This window comes from Cydia pomonella, chromosome 5 (assembly GCF_033807575.1).
Source record: "Cydia pomonella isolate Wapato2018A chromosome 5, ilCydPomo1, whole genome shotgun sequence".
Classification (NCBI taxonomy): domain Eukaryota; kingdom Metazoa; phylum Arthropoda; class Insecta; order Lepidoptera; family Tortricidae; genus Cydia; species Cydia pomonella.
Window position 1 is genome coordinate 10,808,744 of NC_084707.1, and position 18,319 is coordinate 10,827,062.

At 37.1% G+C, this 18,319-nt stretch overlaps 1 protein-coding gene across 2 annotated transcripts in view; it reads left to right on the top strand.

Moving 5' to 3' along the window:
* LOC133518263 (E3 ubiquitin-protein ligase Su(dx)) overlaps window positions 1–12,035 on the top strand; it is a 29,056-nt gene extending 17,021 nt beyond the window's left edge. For both annotated transcript variants that reach the window (XM_061851899.1, XM_061851900.1), the window contains exons 9-15: window positions 1,002–1,240; window positions 1,783–2,076; window positions 3,474–3,974; window positions 5,790–5,885; window positions 6,078–6,230; window positions 8,926–9,057; window positions 11,569–12,035. In XM_061851899.1, the coding sequence (XP_061707883.1) occupies window positions 1,002–1,240; window positions 1,783–2,076; window positions 3,474–3,974; window positions 5,790–5,885; window positions 6,078–6,230; window positions 8,926–9,057; window positions 11,569–11,706 (1,553 nt within the window). In that variant the 3' untranslated portion in view covers window positions 11,707–12,035. The remainder of the gene's footprint in view (window positions 1–1,001; window positions 1,241–1,782; window positions 2,077–3,473; window positions 3,975–5,789; window positions 5,886–6,077; window positions 6,231–8,925; window positions 9,058–11,568) is intronic.
* Window positions 12,036–18,319: the final 6,284 nt, after the last annotated feature.

Consider the following 18,319-nt stretch of genomic DNA (forward strand, 5'->3'; position numbering starts at 1 on the left):
AATCGTACATAAAAACCATGTGGTTGCGGTCACAGCTGGCTTTCTCTTCATCTTTTGAATCTCATATATCTACAGTTGCCTTCAGAATCGGGCGAACTAAATTGACAAGTCAATGTGCACAAATGATACCACAGTTTGGCCAGTGCTATTCATATCGATATTTTCAAAAAAAGTTTGAATTAGAGAATATCGCGAGAATTCACCGCCAGCTCAGTTCAAATCAAAGATAATTTGAAATAGAGGTGTATTGTCAAAGAAAACTTTGTAGCGACATACATTTACTGCCATCTTTTGACACATAATTAAAACTGTTAGAACGCCATTTCGCTTTTCAATTCGGGTCAACCTTCCTTGGATTTCAGTTGTTGAGACCGTTTCAGGCATATCCGGTGCATTCCTTGAGCAGTTTCCATGTCCACATTAGGAGTTTTTTTCTGTAGGCGGCAGGGTCCGTAAAGTCCGTGAACTTCTATTGTACATATATTGTGACATTTTACTTTATTTAATTTTAGTTTTTATGACAGTAGCATTATTTTTTTGTGGATTGTTTAAATCTAAATTTATATATTATGATTTGTCCTAGTATATAAGTGCCTTGGTTTTTGTTGACTGTAATACTTATATATTTTGTAATAAATAATATAAAAAAATTAAACGCGTCTTGACCACTCATCGCGGCATTGAAAAATTGAACCCATTACATACAAAGTCGGTATCACGCACGACGCACGCGATAGTTCACAGTGTGCGAAAAGTGCTGACACTGATTTGACACAGTTACAATTTTATTGTTATAAAATAACGAATTCAGAAATAGCAGTTGGCACGACCGCCTTCGATGGCAGTTGACAAAATACTCTCAGTTGCCTATACAGGGAATTCATTAGAGAAATATACGGGGTAAATTGGTAAATGCCCTGTATTCAATAGTTCCTACGTATCTATACATTACGGAACCGGCGTAGAGAAGGTTTGAACAATTTAGTATATTAAATTTGAAGGTCGTGCCAGCCTTCCGGGCCCGCCGGAGAGCCTCGCGGCGGCGGCGCGCGCGGGCCCGGCGGCGGCGGCGGCGGCGGCGACGGCGGGGGCGGCCGGGCCCGCGCCCGCGCCCGCGCCGCCCGACGACGCGCTCGGCGCGCTGCCGGCCGGCTGGGAGCGCCGCGTGCAGCCCGACGGCCGCGTCTACTACGTCAACCACAAGAACCGCACCACGCAGTGGGAGGACCCCAGGACACAGGTACGACACGCAAAAAAAAACTTCTTGACACGAGTTGTTGCTGACTCTTATTGGTGGTTTGTACAAAATTGTATGTGCAAATCGTTTATTAACAACTTCGTTTTTGTTTAAAAATATTCCTACTTTCAGAAACTCGTAATAATGCTTGACTACCATTATTTACTTGGTTTTCGATGGGTGAAAATCGGCGGTGACAAAAGTTTATTCTAATGAACAAAATATCCTATTGCATTTACTTCATAAAATAAATGAACGTTGCTTGGTAAAATGAAATATTCATGATAAGGACACTATTTTAAAATCTAAGAACTAAGCAACACGGACGCGATAGTGTCACGAAAATGTATTAGGTAGTGTTGTGTTATGAATCCAGCTCTGGTTTTAAATAGATATATAGACATACATTTTAATAAAACTATGGCCGGACCTAAATAGAAATGACCGCCTCGGAAGAATGTTTACACTCACTTCGAACTAACATTATGGTAGGAAGACGAGTATGGTATAGATGTCGTGTAACCGTACGGGTATCGGCGCGGCAGGGGCAGGAGGTGAGCGCGCTGGAGGAGGCGCTGCCGGGCGGCTGGGAGATCCGCTTCACGGAGGAGGGCACGCGCTACTTCGTGGACCACAACACGCGCACCACCACGTTCCAGGACCCGCGGCCCGGCGCGCCCAAGGGCCCGCAGGGCGCCTACGGCGTGCCGCGCGCCTACGAGCGCTCCTTCCGCTGGAAGCTCAGCCAGTTCCGCTACCTCTGCCAGAGCAACGCGCTGCCCAGCCACATCAAGATCACGCTGTCGAGGCAGACGCTCTTCGAGGATTCCTATCACCAGGTGAGATTCCAGTTCTAAGCGAGCGTCGGTACTATCACTCTCTAGTTAATTGGTTCCTTTCAAAAAAGTACTATTACGAGTATATTATACTATGCCGTGAACTCTTTTCACGAAATAAGTACTCCTTAAGTAATGAACAGCTTGTGCAAACTTAAATATCTGGTCTGAGATACTTACGTCTACACAATAATATTATTTAAGAAAATAATATGAAGGATCTTAGTATATGTATGTATGCATAGAAATAAAAACTCGAAATACCCAGTTTCAGAGTAATTTAAAAACAACAAAGGCGAACTTAACCTTTGAGGAAATGAGTAGAACAGAAGCAACGATGAATGAATGACAAACACAAACAAAAGTTTACAATCACTGAAATATAATGAAATGCAAGTTTTGAATACACATTGATACAAATATACATAGATAGAAAAATAACCATAAAATAATGCATACATATATATACAAAAAAAAAAAAAATAGTCAATCATCATCATATATTTAAGAGTTAGACTCTTGTCGGTGGAGCGATTTCCATGTGTGTCGGTCCTCTGCCTTCTCCTTGACAACCTGATACGACACGACGTTGAGTTTTTCCTTTACTTGATCTATGTAGGTTCTCCTTGGTCTCCCCCTCCGTCTCTTTGCTTCAACTCTCCCTTCAATTATGTTCTTGATATATTCGTCGTGTCGTAGCAGGTGTCCAAGCACCTTTCCTCTTCTGTTTTCTATGGTTCTCAACAAACTGCTCTTCTCTCCTGCCATGCGTAAAACCTCTTCATTTGTTTTCTTCTCCATCCAACTGACCTTTGCCATTCGCCGCCAGCACCACATCTCGAAAGCCTCCAGCCTTTCCCTATCACGTTGCCTCATTGTCCACGTTTCGCTTCCGTATAGTGCTATGCTCCAGATGTACACTTTTATGAGCCTCTTGCGTATATTGCCTGATATTCGTATAAGGCACTTTTTTGTGTTAATAGCTTTTTTAGCCATCGCTATTCTGGTCGTAATATCTTGTGTACATCTGGAGTCACTAGTAATTATGCTGCCTAAATATTTAAATTATTTGACCTGTTCTATGGTACTATTATTTAAAATATAATATAAATAGATATTAATTCGAACCAGAAAAGTAAAGGAATTTAAAAAAGTAGAAGTACTCAATGGAACTAGTAAGTCGTAACCAAAGTATCGAATAGCCACAATTTTTCAGTAGCTTTTCAACTTTTGGGGAGGGGAGGCTATTGTAACAAAATTGAGCTCTAAAAGCGAATCGAAGGTGCGCATCATGGTCAAAATCTCACTTAGCATGTAAGGGTCAAGAAGATAAACAATTATTTGGGGGGCCCGTTCCTTGCTACGTTGTAACATTGGTAAAATAAATATTTATCTTTCAGATAATGAGGCTCCCTGCGTACGAGCTACGCCGACGACTGTACATAATATTCCGCGGCGAGGAAGGCCTCGACTACGGCGGCGTCAGTCGGGAGTGGTTCTTCCTGCTCTCGCATGAGGTGCTCAACCCCATGTACTGCCTGTTCGAGTACGCCAATAAGAACAACTATAGCCTGCAGATAAACCCCGCCAGCTACGTCAACCCCGACCACCTTCTCTACTTCAAATTCATAGGAAGATTTATTGCCATGGCCCTGTACCATGGCAGATTTATTTATTCCGGTTTCACGATGCCTTTCTACAAGAGAATGTTAAATAAGAAACTGACGATGAAAGACATTGAATCGATCGATCCGGAGTTCTACAATTCTTTGGTTTGGATTAGGGATAACAATATTGACGAGTGCGGCCTTGAAATGTGGTTCAGCGTGGATTTCGAAGTGTTGGGCCAGGTGATACACCACGAACTGAAGCCCAGCGGAGACAAAGAACGCGTATCTGAAGTGAGTTGATTGTTCTTTGTATAGCCTGTTATTCTCACAAAAAGCATACAATACTAATGTTCTTTATTGCTCCTCACCAATATCAAAAGAAACATGACATACGAGTTTTAGAAGGGCTTACTGAGCCTTGCTGGTGTGTTGTTTGGGCATGTACTCATATAATTAGGTGGTTCGTTTTCACTTTTTTTATTATATTAGGTATAATATTTAAAAAAAAGGTGCCATTTGGTAATTAATTGCTGCACGTATTTTTATTTTATTTTTAGCTTTAATATTACTAGATATTTTTTTAAAGTACTTAAATGTTTCATTGTAAGTACTTTTTTATTTATTTATTCGCTCTTAAGAGGTTGTTATCGATTTTAGTCGCAAAAATGACAAATTGATAGATTTAGTCAATGAAATTGTACACCTTTTGTTAACTATTAGAAATAACAAGTACTGGTTTCTATTAGTACGTCTTGTTATCTTTCATTTTTATAAATCAATTTTTTTTAAACAGACTCACTTAATTAGTAATGATTTTTTTTCAGATGGACGTTTTGGTACAGTTGTTAGTTTTGCAGCTGGCCCCCAACGGCTTATCCTTTGTCTATTGTTAACTAAAACCGCGCGTGCCAGTTACCTGCAAAAAAAGGGTCGGTTAACTTTAAGCGGTTATTTAATTAGAACTCCTTGGTAACTGATAAATAATTTGTGATTTCTTGTGTGGTCCCTATACGGTTACTGAGTGAATGCGAGTCGAACGCTACCGAACTAGTCTAAAATGTGTCCTCGATATGCGGAACAAAGGCGCGTTGTCGGAGGGCGCACCAACACTGGTTTTTTGAGCGTTGGACTAGCCCGCGCTCAGGTGCCAATTATAATTATACGACCCTTTTTTTGCAGGTAATGGCACGCGCGGTTTTAGTTAACAATAGACAAAGGATAAGCCGTTGCGGGCCAGCTACAAAGCTAACAACTATAAACGCGCGTAAAGCACTGATTTTGTCGATCTTATTTGTAAATTTCGTAAAGTTCGGGCTGCTAGAAATGATAATTTTGTATTACACATATCCTGTACTTCAACTTTAATGAACTGCATTTTTGTTATTATAAATTTGAAGTAGTGTAAATGAAAGTCAGACGAAATCAATTTTCTCCAGAAATTATTTCAAAACAAGTGATAATTTCTCTGAAAATCGACTTAATTTCAACGTAATTTTGATACTTAAACAATCTACAACATTTGCTTAACTGTTCTTGTACATCATTTTGTATAATTTACCGCCATAATTTTTTGAAGAATTTTTAAAAACTGTCCCTTCTTATTAAATATTACCAGGGACGCACGCTTGCAACCTCATTATGAAAAGGCAAGATGAGAAGACGTGCTAATAGAAACCAATACTTGTTATTTAGATATTACTTAACAAAAGGTGTACAATTTCAACGACTAAATCTATCAATTCTACATTTTTGCTCTAAAATCGTTACCGGGCTCTTAAACTTTACCTTGTTATTCCGAGCCAATAATGGTATATCTTTTTAAAGAGACAATACATCGATATACTCCTCAGACCATACAAAATGTAACAATATTTATATGAAAACTTTGAAATGGATCCGAAGGCAGAAAATCTATTCTGATTGCAAAATAATTTGAAATTCTGTTTATTGACTTTATTACGTAACTTTTTATAACTATTACCAAAAGATAACTAATACTTTTTTTTCTCCATACACAAGTGACCCACCCGAATATATAAAATTAGTTACCATTTACCAGGACACTTCTCTGCATGTTGACCGGACTAAGAAATTTTTAATTTACAGTCAAATAAAGAGCAGTACCTGCAACTGGTTACGCAGTGGCGCATGACACGAGGCATCGAAGAACAGACATCTGCATTCCTTGACGGGTTTAACGAGGTATTCTTTTTGTTTTATCGATCGTTGTATCAATGTCATTAATATCTCATCGCAGGCAGTCCCTTAGTTACTTAACCCTCTAGTACTCGTATACATACGAGTCGCGCGCGAGAACGAACTCATGCTAGCAGATCAGATCATCATCGTCGTCGTCTTACTGCGACGTAATAAAAATGCGTTCGCTGTGTTCAGGTGGTACCGCTGGAGTGGCTGAAGTACTTCGACGAGCGCGAGCTGGAGCTGATGCTGTGCGGCATGCAGGAGGTGGACGTGGACGACTGGCAGCGCAACGCCATCTACCGCCACTACACGCGCACCAGCAAGCAGGTCGCGTGGTTCTGGCAGGTAACCACTGCCGGTGGGCCGGCTCTCATTTCTATCTGTCCTACACAGATAGCTGTACACTACATACGATTCACTTGCTGGTTCAGCAGGTTGCAATTTATGTAGTTTACCTGCTACCACTGTCTTCATACCAGAAATAATAGCAATGATTATTAATTACAGAACATTGAAGGCGTAGGGTAAATAGTCTATTTCTAGCCACCTTTCAAGAACTGGACACAATATACTAAAATGGCAAAAATAAGAATTATATTTATTTATTCACACAGTTCATGTAAAAAAAAAACATTCGTTCAGAAACATTACTTGGATTGTTTGAATAGCGAATATTACGCGAAACTCTGCGTAGGGGGCGCAACTGCTACAATCTGAGGATCTAGCGCGAAACAAGAAAATCGAAATTTCGTTATCTAACATCTCTATCACTTTTGCATATTCCAGCGATGAAGAGGCAGATAACTAAATTTCGATTTTCGCGTTTCCCGATAGGCCCTTTGTAGACAAGCCGCCTTGATGCATCAATCTCATTTTTTATTATCTGTGAAAACTCAAAAAACAGTTTAAGATCCCTTATTCCTTAGAGCGTTCTCCGATTTAACGAAATAACGCTCGATAGATGGCGTTGGCGCTCGGTACGCGAGCGCCGGCAACGCGACGTGCGTTTCAATGCAGACATTAATTTTAGTGTTATAATTATATGGGCACTCTTTATTTTATTTGCACAGTAGTAGTGGACAGAGTGTACTATAACCCTTGCTCTTTATTCTATCTCTTCCACACCAATGGAAAATGAAATAGATAGTAAATGACTGCAGGTATAAATAAAGAACATGCGCATATGGCTAAATTTGCAGAAAGTGCTCAAACCCATGGTGCCTAGCCAAGATGCCAATGGTTTGCGTATATTAGTACGATAGAGAGACAGATAGTGTTTCGTTGTTGTAGCGCAAATGATTGGCATGTTGGCTATGCACCCATGGTGCCTAGTCAACATGTCAATCGTTTGCGCATATTAGTGCGATAGAAAATCTATCAATAAGCAAGAATCTGTTTTGAAGCATAGTGTAAAAAATGTACTTGTGTTTAGATTTTCTAATCGCAGTATACAGTACTTCTCGGAACTCCGTAGCTGGTTACGAACGCAACACAAATGTGACAATCGAGCATAGGTCCGTCCTCTAAGCGCGCTTTGCGGAGATTGAGCGCGCGGCGTCGGTGAAGTGATTTATACGCCTTTTAAAATAGTACATTACGATACAAGTGCTAAAAATAGGAAATTCGAGTTGCGAATTACCTATTCGCACATGTATCGTATAACGTTTTACAGTACATATGGGCCTTTAAATTTTCGCACTAGTGCGGTAAAGTAGCACCATATGTACTGTAATAGTACATTGTGCAACGAGGGGGGTAAGTGAAATTTTGGATACGAGGGTGGTAATTCCCGACAGCCACGTGCTGGAGGGAATTAAAGACCCGAGTTTGCAATATCCTTACCCCCGGAGTTACACACAATGTTTTTCATCACACTTGCGAAGAAAAAACTAAATTTTAAGCGAAATAATTCTTAAACACGGTGACATATCAAACATTCGTCCGCCATTTTGTAATTTCTTGGCAGGTGAGGCATCGAAGGCACAGACCTATTCGGCATTCAGCCACGATTGAAAATTATATAAAAATATTTTAAATGGCTGTTAAATTAATCAAATTAAATAATTTTAAACATAAACAAAAATATTAAATTAGAAACGTCAGTATTTTAAAAGTAAAACTCTAAGTGACATAATAAAAATAGGGAGTTATAGCTTTTTTTCACAATCCATAACTCCCGCGGGGACAAAATAGGCTTTTGTCCCTCAGCACACCTGCATGAAATAAGATCTTTTTCGAGCAAGTGTGATGAAAAAGTATAGACGGTTTACTTACCATACTTCAAATATATAGTTTATTATGAACAAATCGGAGTAGAACCAAATTACTGTTACTTTGAATGAGTATATAAGGATCATGTACCTTTATTTCTCCTTCATAATTCAGCTGCCTTCTAGAAATCGAAATCAGTATTGGGAACCATAGCCATCTTTGATTTCTACATTTTCAATCGATATCTGACAGTCCTAAAGATATATCCAAATCTGTAGTCAAAGAAATCAATAAATGAACGCCATCTGGTTATTTATTCTGTAGGGTCCATGTTTTCTGATTAGATTTAACCCTTTTACAGGCATAGTACGAATTATCGACCACATACGCGCCAATAGAATTTCAACTTTAGTATTCGGATTTAAGGTTAAAATTAGATTGCACTTTCGGAAAATGTGACTTGCCTTCAAATGAATCATCAAAGCTGGATTAATTGGAATATATTTGTGTTTTTTGGGAAATCCTTGTTTAGTGTAGATTAGTGCGGCCTGGAAAAGGCTTAATAAGTTTTTTTTTAAATATAGATTGCAAGAAATACATTATTATGTATGATAACCTTTTCGCCGCCACGTCAATGAAGTAAGTGTCATTATCGCCAAGCAACGAATTGCACGTAAACAACCCTTAAAATATATCAAGTCGTGGCGTGTGGGGCACGAAACGTACTGACTTTATATCAAGTCAATGGCGGCGAAAAGGTTAAGATGGTTGTAGCGTTCCATTATTATTGAAAATAAATTGTCAAGTTATTCCAATCCACCGTTTTCAGTTTGTTCGTCAAATGGACAACGAGAAGCGGGCGAGATTGCTCCAGTTCGTGACGGGCACGTGCCGCGTGCCCGTGGGCGGGTTCGCCGAGTTGATGGGCTCCAACGGGCCGCAACGGTTTTGTATAGAGAAGGTTAGTACCAAATATTCATTCATTGTATTTCATGTGTAAGAGCGTTTATTATTAGCCGGGTCCACACAGAGCGAGCATACGAGCGAGGCAATTTCCTCACGCACAATACGGTCAGTGTGGACGTGCCTCGGCCGAGGCGGCGCGCTCGGGCGAGGAAAACGCGCGCGCCGCTTCGGAGGAAATTGCCTCGCGCGTATGCTCGCTCTGTGTAAACCCAGCTATTAACAAAAACGACCGATAACGCAAAAAAAGCGGGCTTGATGCCTTATGGCACTCTCATGCAGCTGTTTTTCTCATAGGTGCCTTCCGACGTCCGATATTCTGATATTTTCAACAATGTTGGAGCCCCCGTCAGCTGTCGGACCGATAACATTTGTTTGTGTGCGTATGTGTAGGCATAAAGTTAGTTGTAATGTGCGTGACCGCTAAACTACGACCAGACTAGGCGGATGTAGGATCCTACATCCGATATCGGATCGGACATTGTGGAAAAGACTAAGATAAATTCGTGCTTTGAATCTTCGAAGGACATTTTTTTTCTTGGAATAGAATCTTTCTTTAGTATGTAACACATTCCCTATACATATGTATGTATGTTATTATTGAATTCCGTTAACTTCGGGTACACTTATTAATAGAATTAGTCGTGGAATGTTGCGCCATATAATTAAACACTAATATTATTATTGTTACAATATACAGGCTGGTCCAAACGAGACGTCCAAAAATTTTTTTTAGATTGCTCACGTCGTGGGCTATCAGAATATACCCCATGTATGTTAGCCGATTTTTCGTAGTTTTCGAGTTATGAATTTATTAACTTTTAACTTTAGTGAAGACATTTCGGGGTGAAGCCATTAATGTATTTAAAAAAACTATTGAACTTTTTTTCAATGTTTATTTTTTCATAACATAATCCTTGTGTAGTGCCAGTCGTAGTATTTTCAATGTTTCTTCACCACTGATAACGGGGTCTGCTAATAAGATTAGTTTGTAAATAAATTAATAAACATGCTATTAAACAAAGTGTATTACAATTTAACAGAGTTCTTGAACGATAGGTGGCCCTAGCAATACAAGGACTGATAGACGGACACACTCTTGTGATTCAATACAAAGCATATGTGTATAAATAGTAATAAGTTAAAGCGATTAATTGTTCAATTATTTTAGTTTTTAGTTTAGTTTGTAGTCTTCAGCATTAAGTACTTATATTGCTACACACTTCCAGGGTACAAGTTCACATAAATTGGCAACGCCGGATTTAGAGGCCTCGGGCATTAAAGGAGTGGAGGCTCCCGGGCCCCAAATTATTTTCAAAAAAAATGGAAAATTTTCCGAAGTCTATTGTGGGGGCCCCTCTTTTATGGAGGCCCCAGGGCTGCATAACCGGTTGCCCTCCCCTAAATCCGGCCCTGTAAATTGGTTTATAGTATTTTATGCAACAGTTGTATAAGAAGGGTCAAAAAAGGCGAGTGGCGTGAGTTACAATGTGAGCCGGAGCCGAAGGCGTAGGCGAACATTGTAAAGGAATACGCCACGAGCATTTTTTGACCTACTTATACAACGTTGCATACAATATTTTTCCTACGAGTCAACAAAAATAAATCTTAATTTAGGTAAACAAAGCAAAAGTATATAGCCAAGACGCGCGAGCATACCTTGTTACGCGCCCGGCCCGCCCCGGGCCGCGGCCGGCCGGTCAGCGACACCTCGTAACTCGTGAGGCCCTGGTACTTGCTACTTGCTAAATTAAATTTTTGGACAGTTTTTTCTCAATTTTGGCCACCGTAGCCTACGGAGACTAACAAGCAACGCTAAGCGGTCTTCGTAGTCTATGGGTGTTGCTATATTACGGGTGTCACATGCGTGTTTCTGACTTATGAAGTAATTATTTTTACTATGCAACCAAATGAATATTTTGTAAGTTGGCAGTAATGCACTTAGTTTAAAACTGTATTCGTTTTGGTTTTGTTAGGTTGGTAGCCATTAATCGCAGTAACTTTATAGCACTTATAGCGATTAAAAGCACAAGAGCTTTTATGAGGAATAGACAATATAGACTTTTCTTGAAACCTTTTATGTATGTTCTTATATTCGTGTTAATGAATGCATAAATGACATAACAGTAGAGGAGTAGGAAAAATACTTAATATGTTGTCCATGTGTGCAACTATAAATGAAATGAGTTCTGTAATGTCTAAAATAAATCAAGATACCTGATGCAAAAATTTACAATGCGTCGTTTTAAATGGATCCCCACTATTTTTGTTACACCTTCTTTAATCTAGGGTTTTTAAATATTTTATCATTAAGTTGGTGGTCCACGGCTTTCGCTTTGTATTCAAATAAACGTTATTTTCACGTAAAGGACCACGCACGTGTACTCGTTGTCTATAAAAACCTTTGACAGTTAGCAATCCTATTATTAGTTTTAACGTCAATATTCCTAGACTCCTCATTCTAGTCTAATTACAAGACTTTATTAATTTACGTGCGTATTGTTTACAGGTTGGGAAAGACACTTGGTTACCTAGATCCCACACGTGCTTCAACAGACTGGATTTGCCGCCGTACAAAAGTTACGAACAATTATGCGAAAAACTGAACTATGCCATTGAAGAAACCGAGGGGTTCGGGCAAGAATAAAATACTTTATTACTGTGATCGCTTTGAGGGGGGGGGGGGGGGGGGGTAATTTATCCCTTTTAGAAATAAAATAATGTACATTATTACCACAATAATATTATTGCACCACCTCAACGGGAGGAATTTTATTGTCCACCAATGGAATTGGTGCTTAATTTCGTAAAAAGACCAACCAAATACTTATATGAATATTTTGTTTAAACTATATTAATTACTTATGCATTATGTAGATATCGTTAATGTATTATGTCGGTTATATAAGAATATTTTGTTTGAATTATACCTAGCAAAAGTCGTCTATAAAGTTAATTAAATAATTTTGAAACCACTTTGATAGTTTATTTGTAGGCATTCCCAAGAGAAATCCTAATGAGGAGCATTCTATGAAAGCGGCAAGTTTTTCATCTTGTCGTTTTTATCATAATCCATTATTTAAGCAATGCCTTATTGTAGCTCAACGTATTGGCGTAAATTATGAGTACGAGTCGCTTACGTAACGTTTTTTATTTTTTTATTTAGGTTTGCCGACAGGTAACATACAAAAAATACTTATAAATGACAAGTTATAAAATAAGATTGCTTGAGTATTCACCCAATTACAGGCAAATACGGCATGCATTTAACAGATTTTGCTTACATTTTTTTTTATCCTTAGTACTAAATATATACAAGGTAATGCTGGAATTAGTAGAATACAGAAAATAGAAAAAAACGTTTGCTTTAATGCCTAATATATTTGGTAACTTACGTATTATAGTACAAGTATATTTAATGTTTTACACGATAAAAAGACTAGCCAAAAGAGTACCACGCTGTACCAGGATAGAAAAAAAAGTGCAAATGCCGATTACGTAACGGTGAAATGTTCCATGAACCGTTCTATAGTGCAGGGGAAGTGCATGACATAGCGAAAAGCAAGATTGAAAGAGCACAAGCGACAAGAGAGTGAGAAATCATGCTTTGAATGGTTATGGTGATCCTTCTAAATGTAAAAAAATGTGTATCTAATAGTATGAAGCCCTCGGAGCACCATCTAGCCAGTTTATTTTTTACAATCAGGTAAGTGATTTGTTATTAAAAATGCACGAAAATAAGACTGTGTATGATTATTGATTAGGATCCGTGCGTGGGAATTTAAATTTATTGTTTTAAATGTCAAGGTCACTTTTTCAATGATCGAATTTGACAGGCCACATACGAGGGGTTAAATACTGGCAAAACTGGGCACCGTTAATCCGTTAACGCATAATAGTATTTTATACAATCGTGATATAATAGAGAGCTTTTCAGTCGAGTACCGTGTTTTTGCCAAAGTGAGGTACGAGATTGAAAAGCTTGATTATATCACTATTGTATACAATACTTTTTCTATGAGTCAATAAAAAATACTTTAAACTAATAAAATCATACAGGTAAACAAGCCAAAAGTATACAGCTATTTAAGAATATTGTTATAGCAAAAGTGCATTATGTCCCTTAATCGTTATATCGACTAAAAATATATCAAGTTGTTATATGGACCGTTACGCACCCGTACTGATTCATCAGTACTTAAACCCATAACCCTACTTTCTGGTTAAGTCACAGTCGAGAAAAATGTTAATATTATGGTAGTTCACGTACAAATGTATAGTTAAAAGTTGAATTCATATTCCTCCGAGTTTGCTATTAAGAGAATGCCCCCTGGAAGTGTATAAGCGCTAAACTTAGATCAGCAAGTATTTTCTATAACAAGATGTATTTTTTCCGCTAAGATGTCTAGTGAAAGTCAGAATGGCGGGTGTACCTAAATAAAAATAATTGAAAAGCATACCAAATAACTCAGATAATCATGTCTTAAAAATTATTTTTCTTAGGAAGATTTTTTGAATTGGTGCCTAGCCTTTTTTAAGACATGATTTACTGAGTTATTTGAACTTAACAGATTAAACATTAAGGGTACAAAATCCTGGCTTAATAAAAATAATTGTACCTTAGCGTTTTTTCTTAAAAATGAAATCGATAACTTGAAAAATTATAACGCCTTCAAAATTGTAATAGCAAGCAAAATATAAAATAAGTAAAACTTGGAAACCACCAATATAATGACTCGTAAGTCGTATTATAATTGAATATGAAGGTACAAAAATTTGGCTTTTATAGAATTTATCAATAACCACGGGAACATAGCGTAATAAAGTACACCCGCCATTCTGACTGTCAGGATGGCGGGTGTACTGTTTTTTGGTAATAACTTTAAGTACAATTTTTTTTAAAGGAGGTACTAAATAGTACAAATTATAGGTACAAAAATATGATATGGTTTTCATTTAATTTTATTTAGGTATCTCGCCATTCTGACTCTCACGATGTCTAGGACTATGTTGTGTAGAATTTAATAAGCTTGAATGTTGCCTTACACGATATTTTCGTGAAGAACGTAGATTTTGAGTAAAACGCGAATTTCTCCTGGATGGTATACATTTTCCAAGATGGCTGCGATTCCTCGAGGTCCTCAAATGTCAAATAGTGTGGACATGAAAAAGGGACCTTTAATTTATATACATACCTAATTTCATGACTGTTCCAGAGATTTCGAGGTTGGTGTGAAACCGATTGTGCTAATATTATTTAAAATGAAAATGGCACAATAGGTATTCTTTAAAAACAGTGTGTCAACAGTGTTCTAGATATACTCTTAGGAGCAAAACTGTCCCAATAGTAGCATATTAGTAGAATGTGGAGAAGTTGATGTCGATCAAGGGGAGGGGCACATGGTTAATACATAACAGTACTCCTTGAAATTTTCTACAAATCCGCCTAACATATGATGTACTTGGCATTTACGGTTATTTTGTAATTTCGAATCGAAAAGTAGAAAAAAAACATTTTTTATTTTTTTCCAATATTTTTATTTCCTCCTATGGAATCTCCAAATAGGGAACCATATATAATTAAGAAATTCTGCCACTATAAAATCATCACGAAATTGTTTTAATGGGGCATATTTTTGAAGTTAGTTTTAGGTTACTTATAGTTCGGTGCAAAAGTGTACAATTAAAAACAGCCATAGAAAGTGTCTGTTAGTTCAATGTTAAAGACGACTGTTATTCTACCTTAACTAGAAAACTATGTTCACGATTTAAACAGTTGATAACTCATTTTAGAGAAGCTAAATTTCTTAATTATGTATGGTTCCCTATTTAGAGTTTTCATATGAGGAACTAGAAATATTGGAAAAAATAAAAATGTGTTTTTTTTCTACTTTTCGATTCGAAATTACAAAATAACCGTAAATGCCAAGTACTCATATGTTAGGTCGATTTGTAGAAAATTTCAAGGAGTACTGTTATGTATTAACCATGTGCCCCTCCCCTTGATCGACATCAACTTCTCCACATTCTACTAATATGCTACTATTGGGACAGTTTTGCTCCTTAGTGTAGGTTTTGAGTTTTATTTTTTATTTTATTTTATTATGGCAACAAACAGTCATTACATGAAAAGATACAATAAATGGACTACGGAGAAGACAAACAGTGCCGAAACATTTTTCAAGTTATATTGTGGAAACATAGGAGTTGATACTGAGTGGTAAATAGATTGATCGTGCAACACAACAGACAGGTTTACAGCATTTCTTTATATACATATATGTATATAATATATTTATATTGGAAGCCTTCCGCTGTCAGTTAAGTTGCCGAAGTAATCCGGTTAACAGTGTAATTAAATGACAGTAAATAGGAAATATTAAATGATTTCTTACAATCTTTATCCTTCTGATACAACACACACACACATATATATGTATATCATTTAGGTTTTACAATATTCAATGTTCAAATTATCGGGGATTTCAATAAGCAATTACGTATTTCGTTTTTAAAAGTTAAAGTGGATACATTAAAAGGGTTTATATGCAAAAATTGATTATTATACATTTCAGGCGCACGGGAGAGAAAACAATTTTTTGTGTATTTTTCTTCAAGTGGGGGGGTGAAAATAGATATTTTTTACGTGAGGAGCGAGCTGGACGATTACTACACGAAAGCCTTATTTTAGATAGCAAAGTAGGAGAATCGATAAAATTATTTATAATTTTGAATAAAGTAGTCGTATCAGTCAGTTTGCGTCTATTTTCTAGAGATAGAAGTTGGTAGTGTTGTAGGGATTCCTGGTAACTTGAGTTAATACGAAAATTGCGATAGTTGAGTATTTTAATAAATTTCTTTTGGACTTTCTCTATTCTAGATTTATGGCACTGAAAGTAAGGGCTCCATACAACACTACCGAAGTCTAATATGGATCTTACAAACGAAAAGTAAAGTATTTTCAAAGTTTTATTGGATTGAAAGGGTTTACTGAGTCGATTGATGAGGCCTAAATTTCGAAATGCTCTTAGAACTATTTTATCTATATGTGCATTAAAAGATACCTTATCATCCATTATGATACCTAAATCTCTAATATTAGTAGCACGTTTCAGTGTATTACCACAAAGGTCATAATTAAATATTATTGGTTTTTTTTTGCGGGTATAACTGATGACAGAGCACTTATCAGCATTTAAAAATAATTGATTTTGTAAACAGTATGACGACAACGTTCTAAGATCATCCTGCAAGTCCCAACAATCTTTGATTGAGGTAACTATTTTAAATAGCTTCGTGTCGTCAGCATATAATAAGTGATTGGAATTATTAAGTGTTTTACCGATATCATTGATATAAATTGTAAATAATAGGGGCCCCAGGTGGGATCCCTGAGGAATACCAGAAGGCACGCTAAGATAATTAGAACAGTACCCTTTAACACATACGGCTTGATTACGGTTACGTATATATGAGTCGATCCATCTCAGAAGGCTGCCGTGCACACCGGCGCTCAAAAGCTTGTTTATGAGCAGATCATGATTAATTTTATCGAATGCTTTGTTGTCTAATGTTAACCGGCAGAGTGAACTTTTAAATTGTTTTTAATGATAAATAATTAAAAGTATCAATATGAAACTCGCTAGGGAAATTAAATTCCTTGACCGCTAAAAAGTATTATCTATTTTGAAAATAGGTCCCAAAAACTATTTCAAATAAAACACAAAATGGTTTTCTTAAAAAGGTATTTAAATACAAAATAGGCATTTTAGATAAAAGTATTTCAAATAAGTCTCATCTCTGAGTAGGTAGTTGACTAACGGAACCCTAAAAACATTTCATATTATTTACACGCGATCTCAGCTCTGGTATTAAAGCTCGACCAGAAATATATTATTATTGTCAAGAAGGCGCTGTTATTCTCAGTTCAGGGTGACAGTTCAGTTTAGTATGAAAAATTTTGTTCCAATGAAATTCCGCAATATGGCGCGTGATCATATATTACTGGTCAGGCTTTAACCGTTTACTTGCCCTACCGGTTTCCATTGCGTAATCAGGTCACTTCAATCTCAATGTCACAATCTGTAACCGGTTGCTAATATGACAAATTACTGAAAAAAAAGATTGCATGTCTATCGAGTACCTACTTCTCGACCTTTCTAATGAGAGTAATGAGCTTAAACTAGATGTGTTTGTGTGTTCCATCGAAGAGTTCCTTTGGTTTACTTCCGAATGTATCATCAGATCAGCTCCATATTAGCATATATTGCATTGTCAACAGATTGCATTTTTGGTGATAACTTTATGTACCGAGAGGTAAAATATATATTTTTTTAAATGGACGTACTAAATAGTACAAATTAAAGGTACAAAAATATGGTAAGCTTTTTATTTTATTTTTATTTAGGTACACCCGCCATTCTGACTCTCAACAAATTTCAAATGAATCAGATACCGGGAAGTGGTTCAAATTTTAGTTACAAGATATGAGGCACATATTTACAAAGAAGAGCCAAATAAGTGTGTAAAAAGAGAAATCAAAGTGCTCTTTACGCTTTACCAATACGAATTGAATTGTCGTGAGAGAAAGTTAGCTTAGTCTTGCTACTGTAAGTGAGGCTTATAATGATACGGAATGTGCAAGTTGCGGAAGAGTGGAAACTTCCTTAATAGTACATTATGATACAAGTGTGCTAAGTTGGTCATTACACACGAGGCGATATTGTGCGCGCGAGCTGTAATCGAGCGCGCAATAAGAAAGCCGATGTGTGTAATGACTAGACATCTGAGTTTTTATCGCATGGTAAGACTAATAGCGAGCTATGGAGTCGACATTAGCAATAAAATTTAATTAATTCATATTAATACTAGTAATGCATGCCTAGTAAGGGCCATAGCACACGCGTTTCATATGACGTTTTTCAACACACTTGCGAGGAAAAACTAGATTTTTTTTGTCATAATAGTAAAATATTTTCAAAATGGTGGCTTACAGTTTTAACATCGAATAATTCCACAAGCTATCAAATACCAACACGTTTTCCAAGAAGGACTGGACGTTTTTGCTGATTTTCCATCGAATAAAAGTTTCATATGCCGCCAATTATTTTTAACCCAATTTTGATGGTAAAAGTCTCGGCTCTTGCCTCTATTAGTATTACTGGCTGCGTCAATTTTATGTGTTCTTCATTTTCAATGCTTGAAATAGTACATTACGATACAAGTGCGAAAAATAGGAAATTTGAAAAGAGTGGCGATAT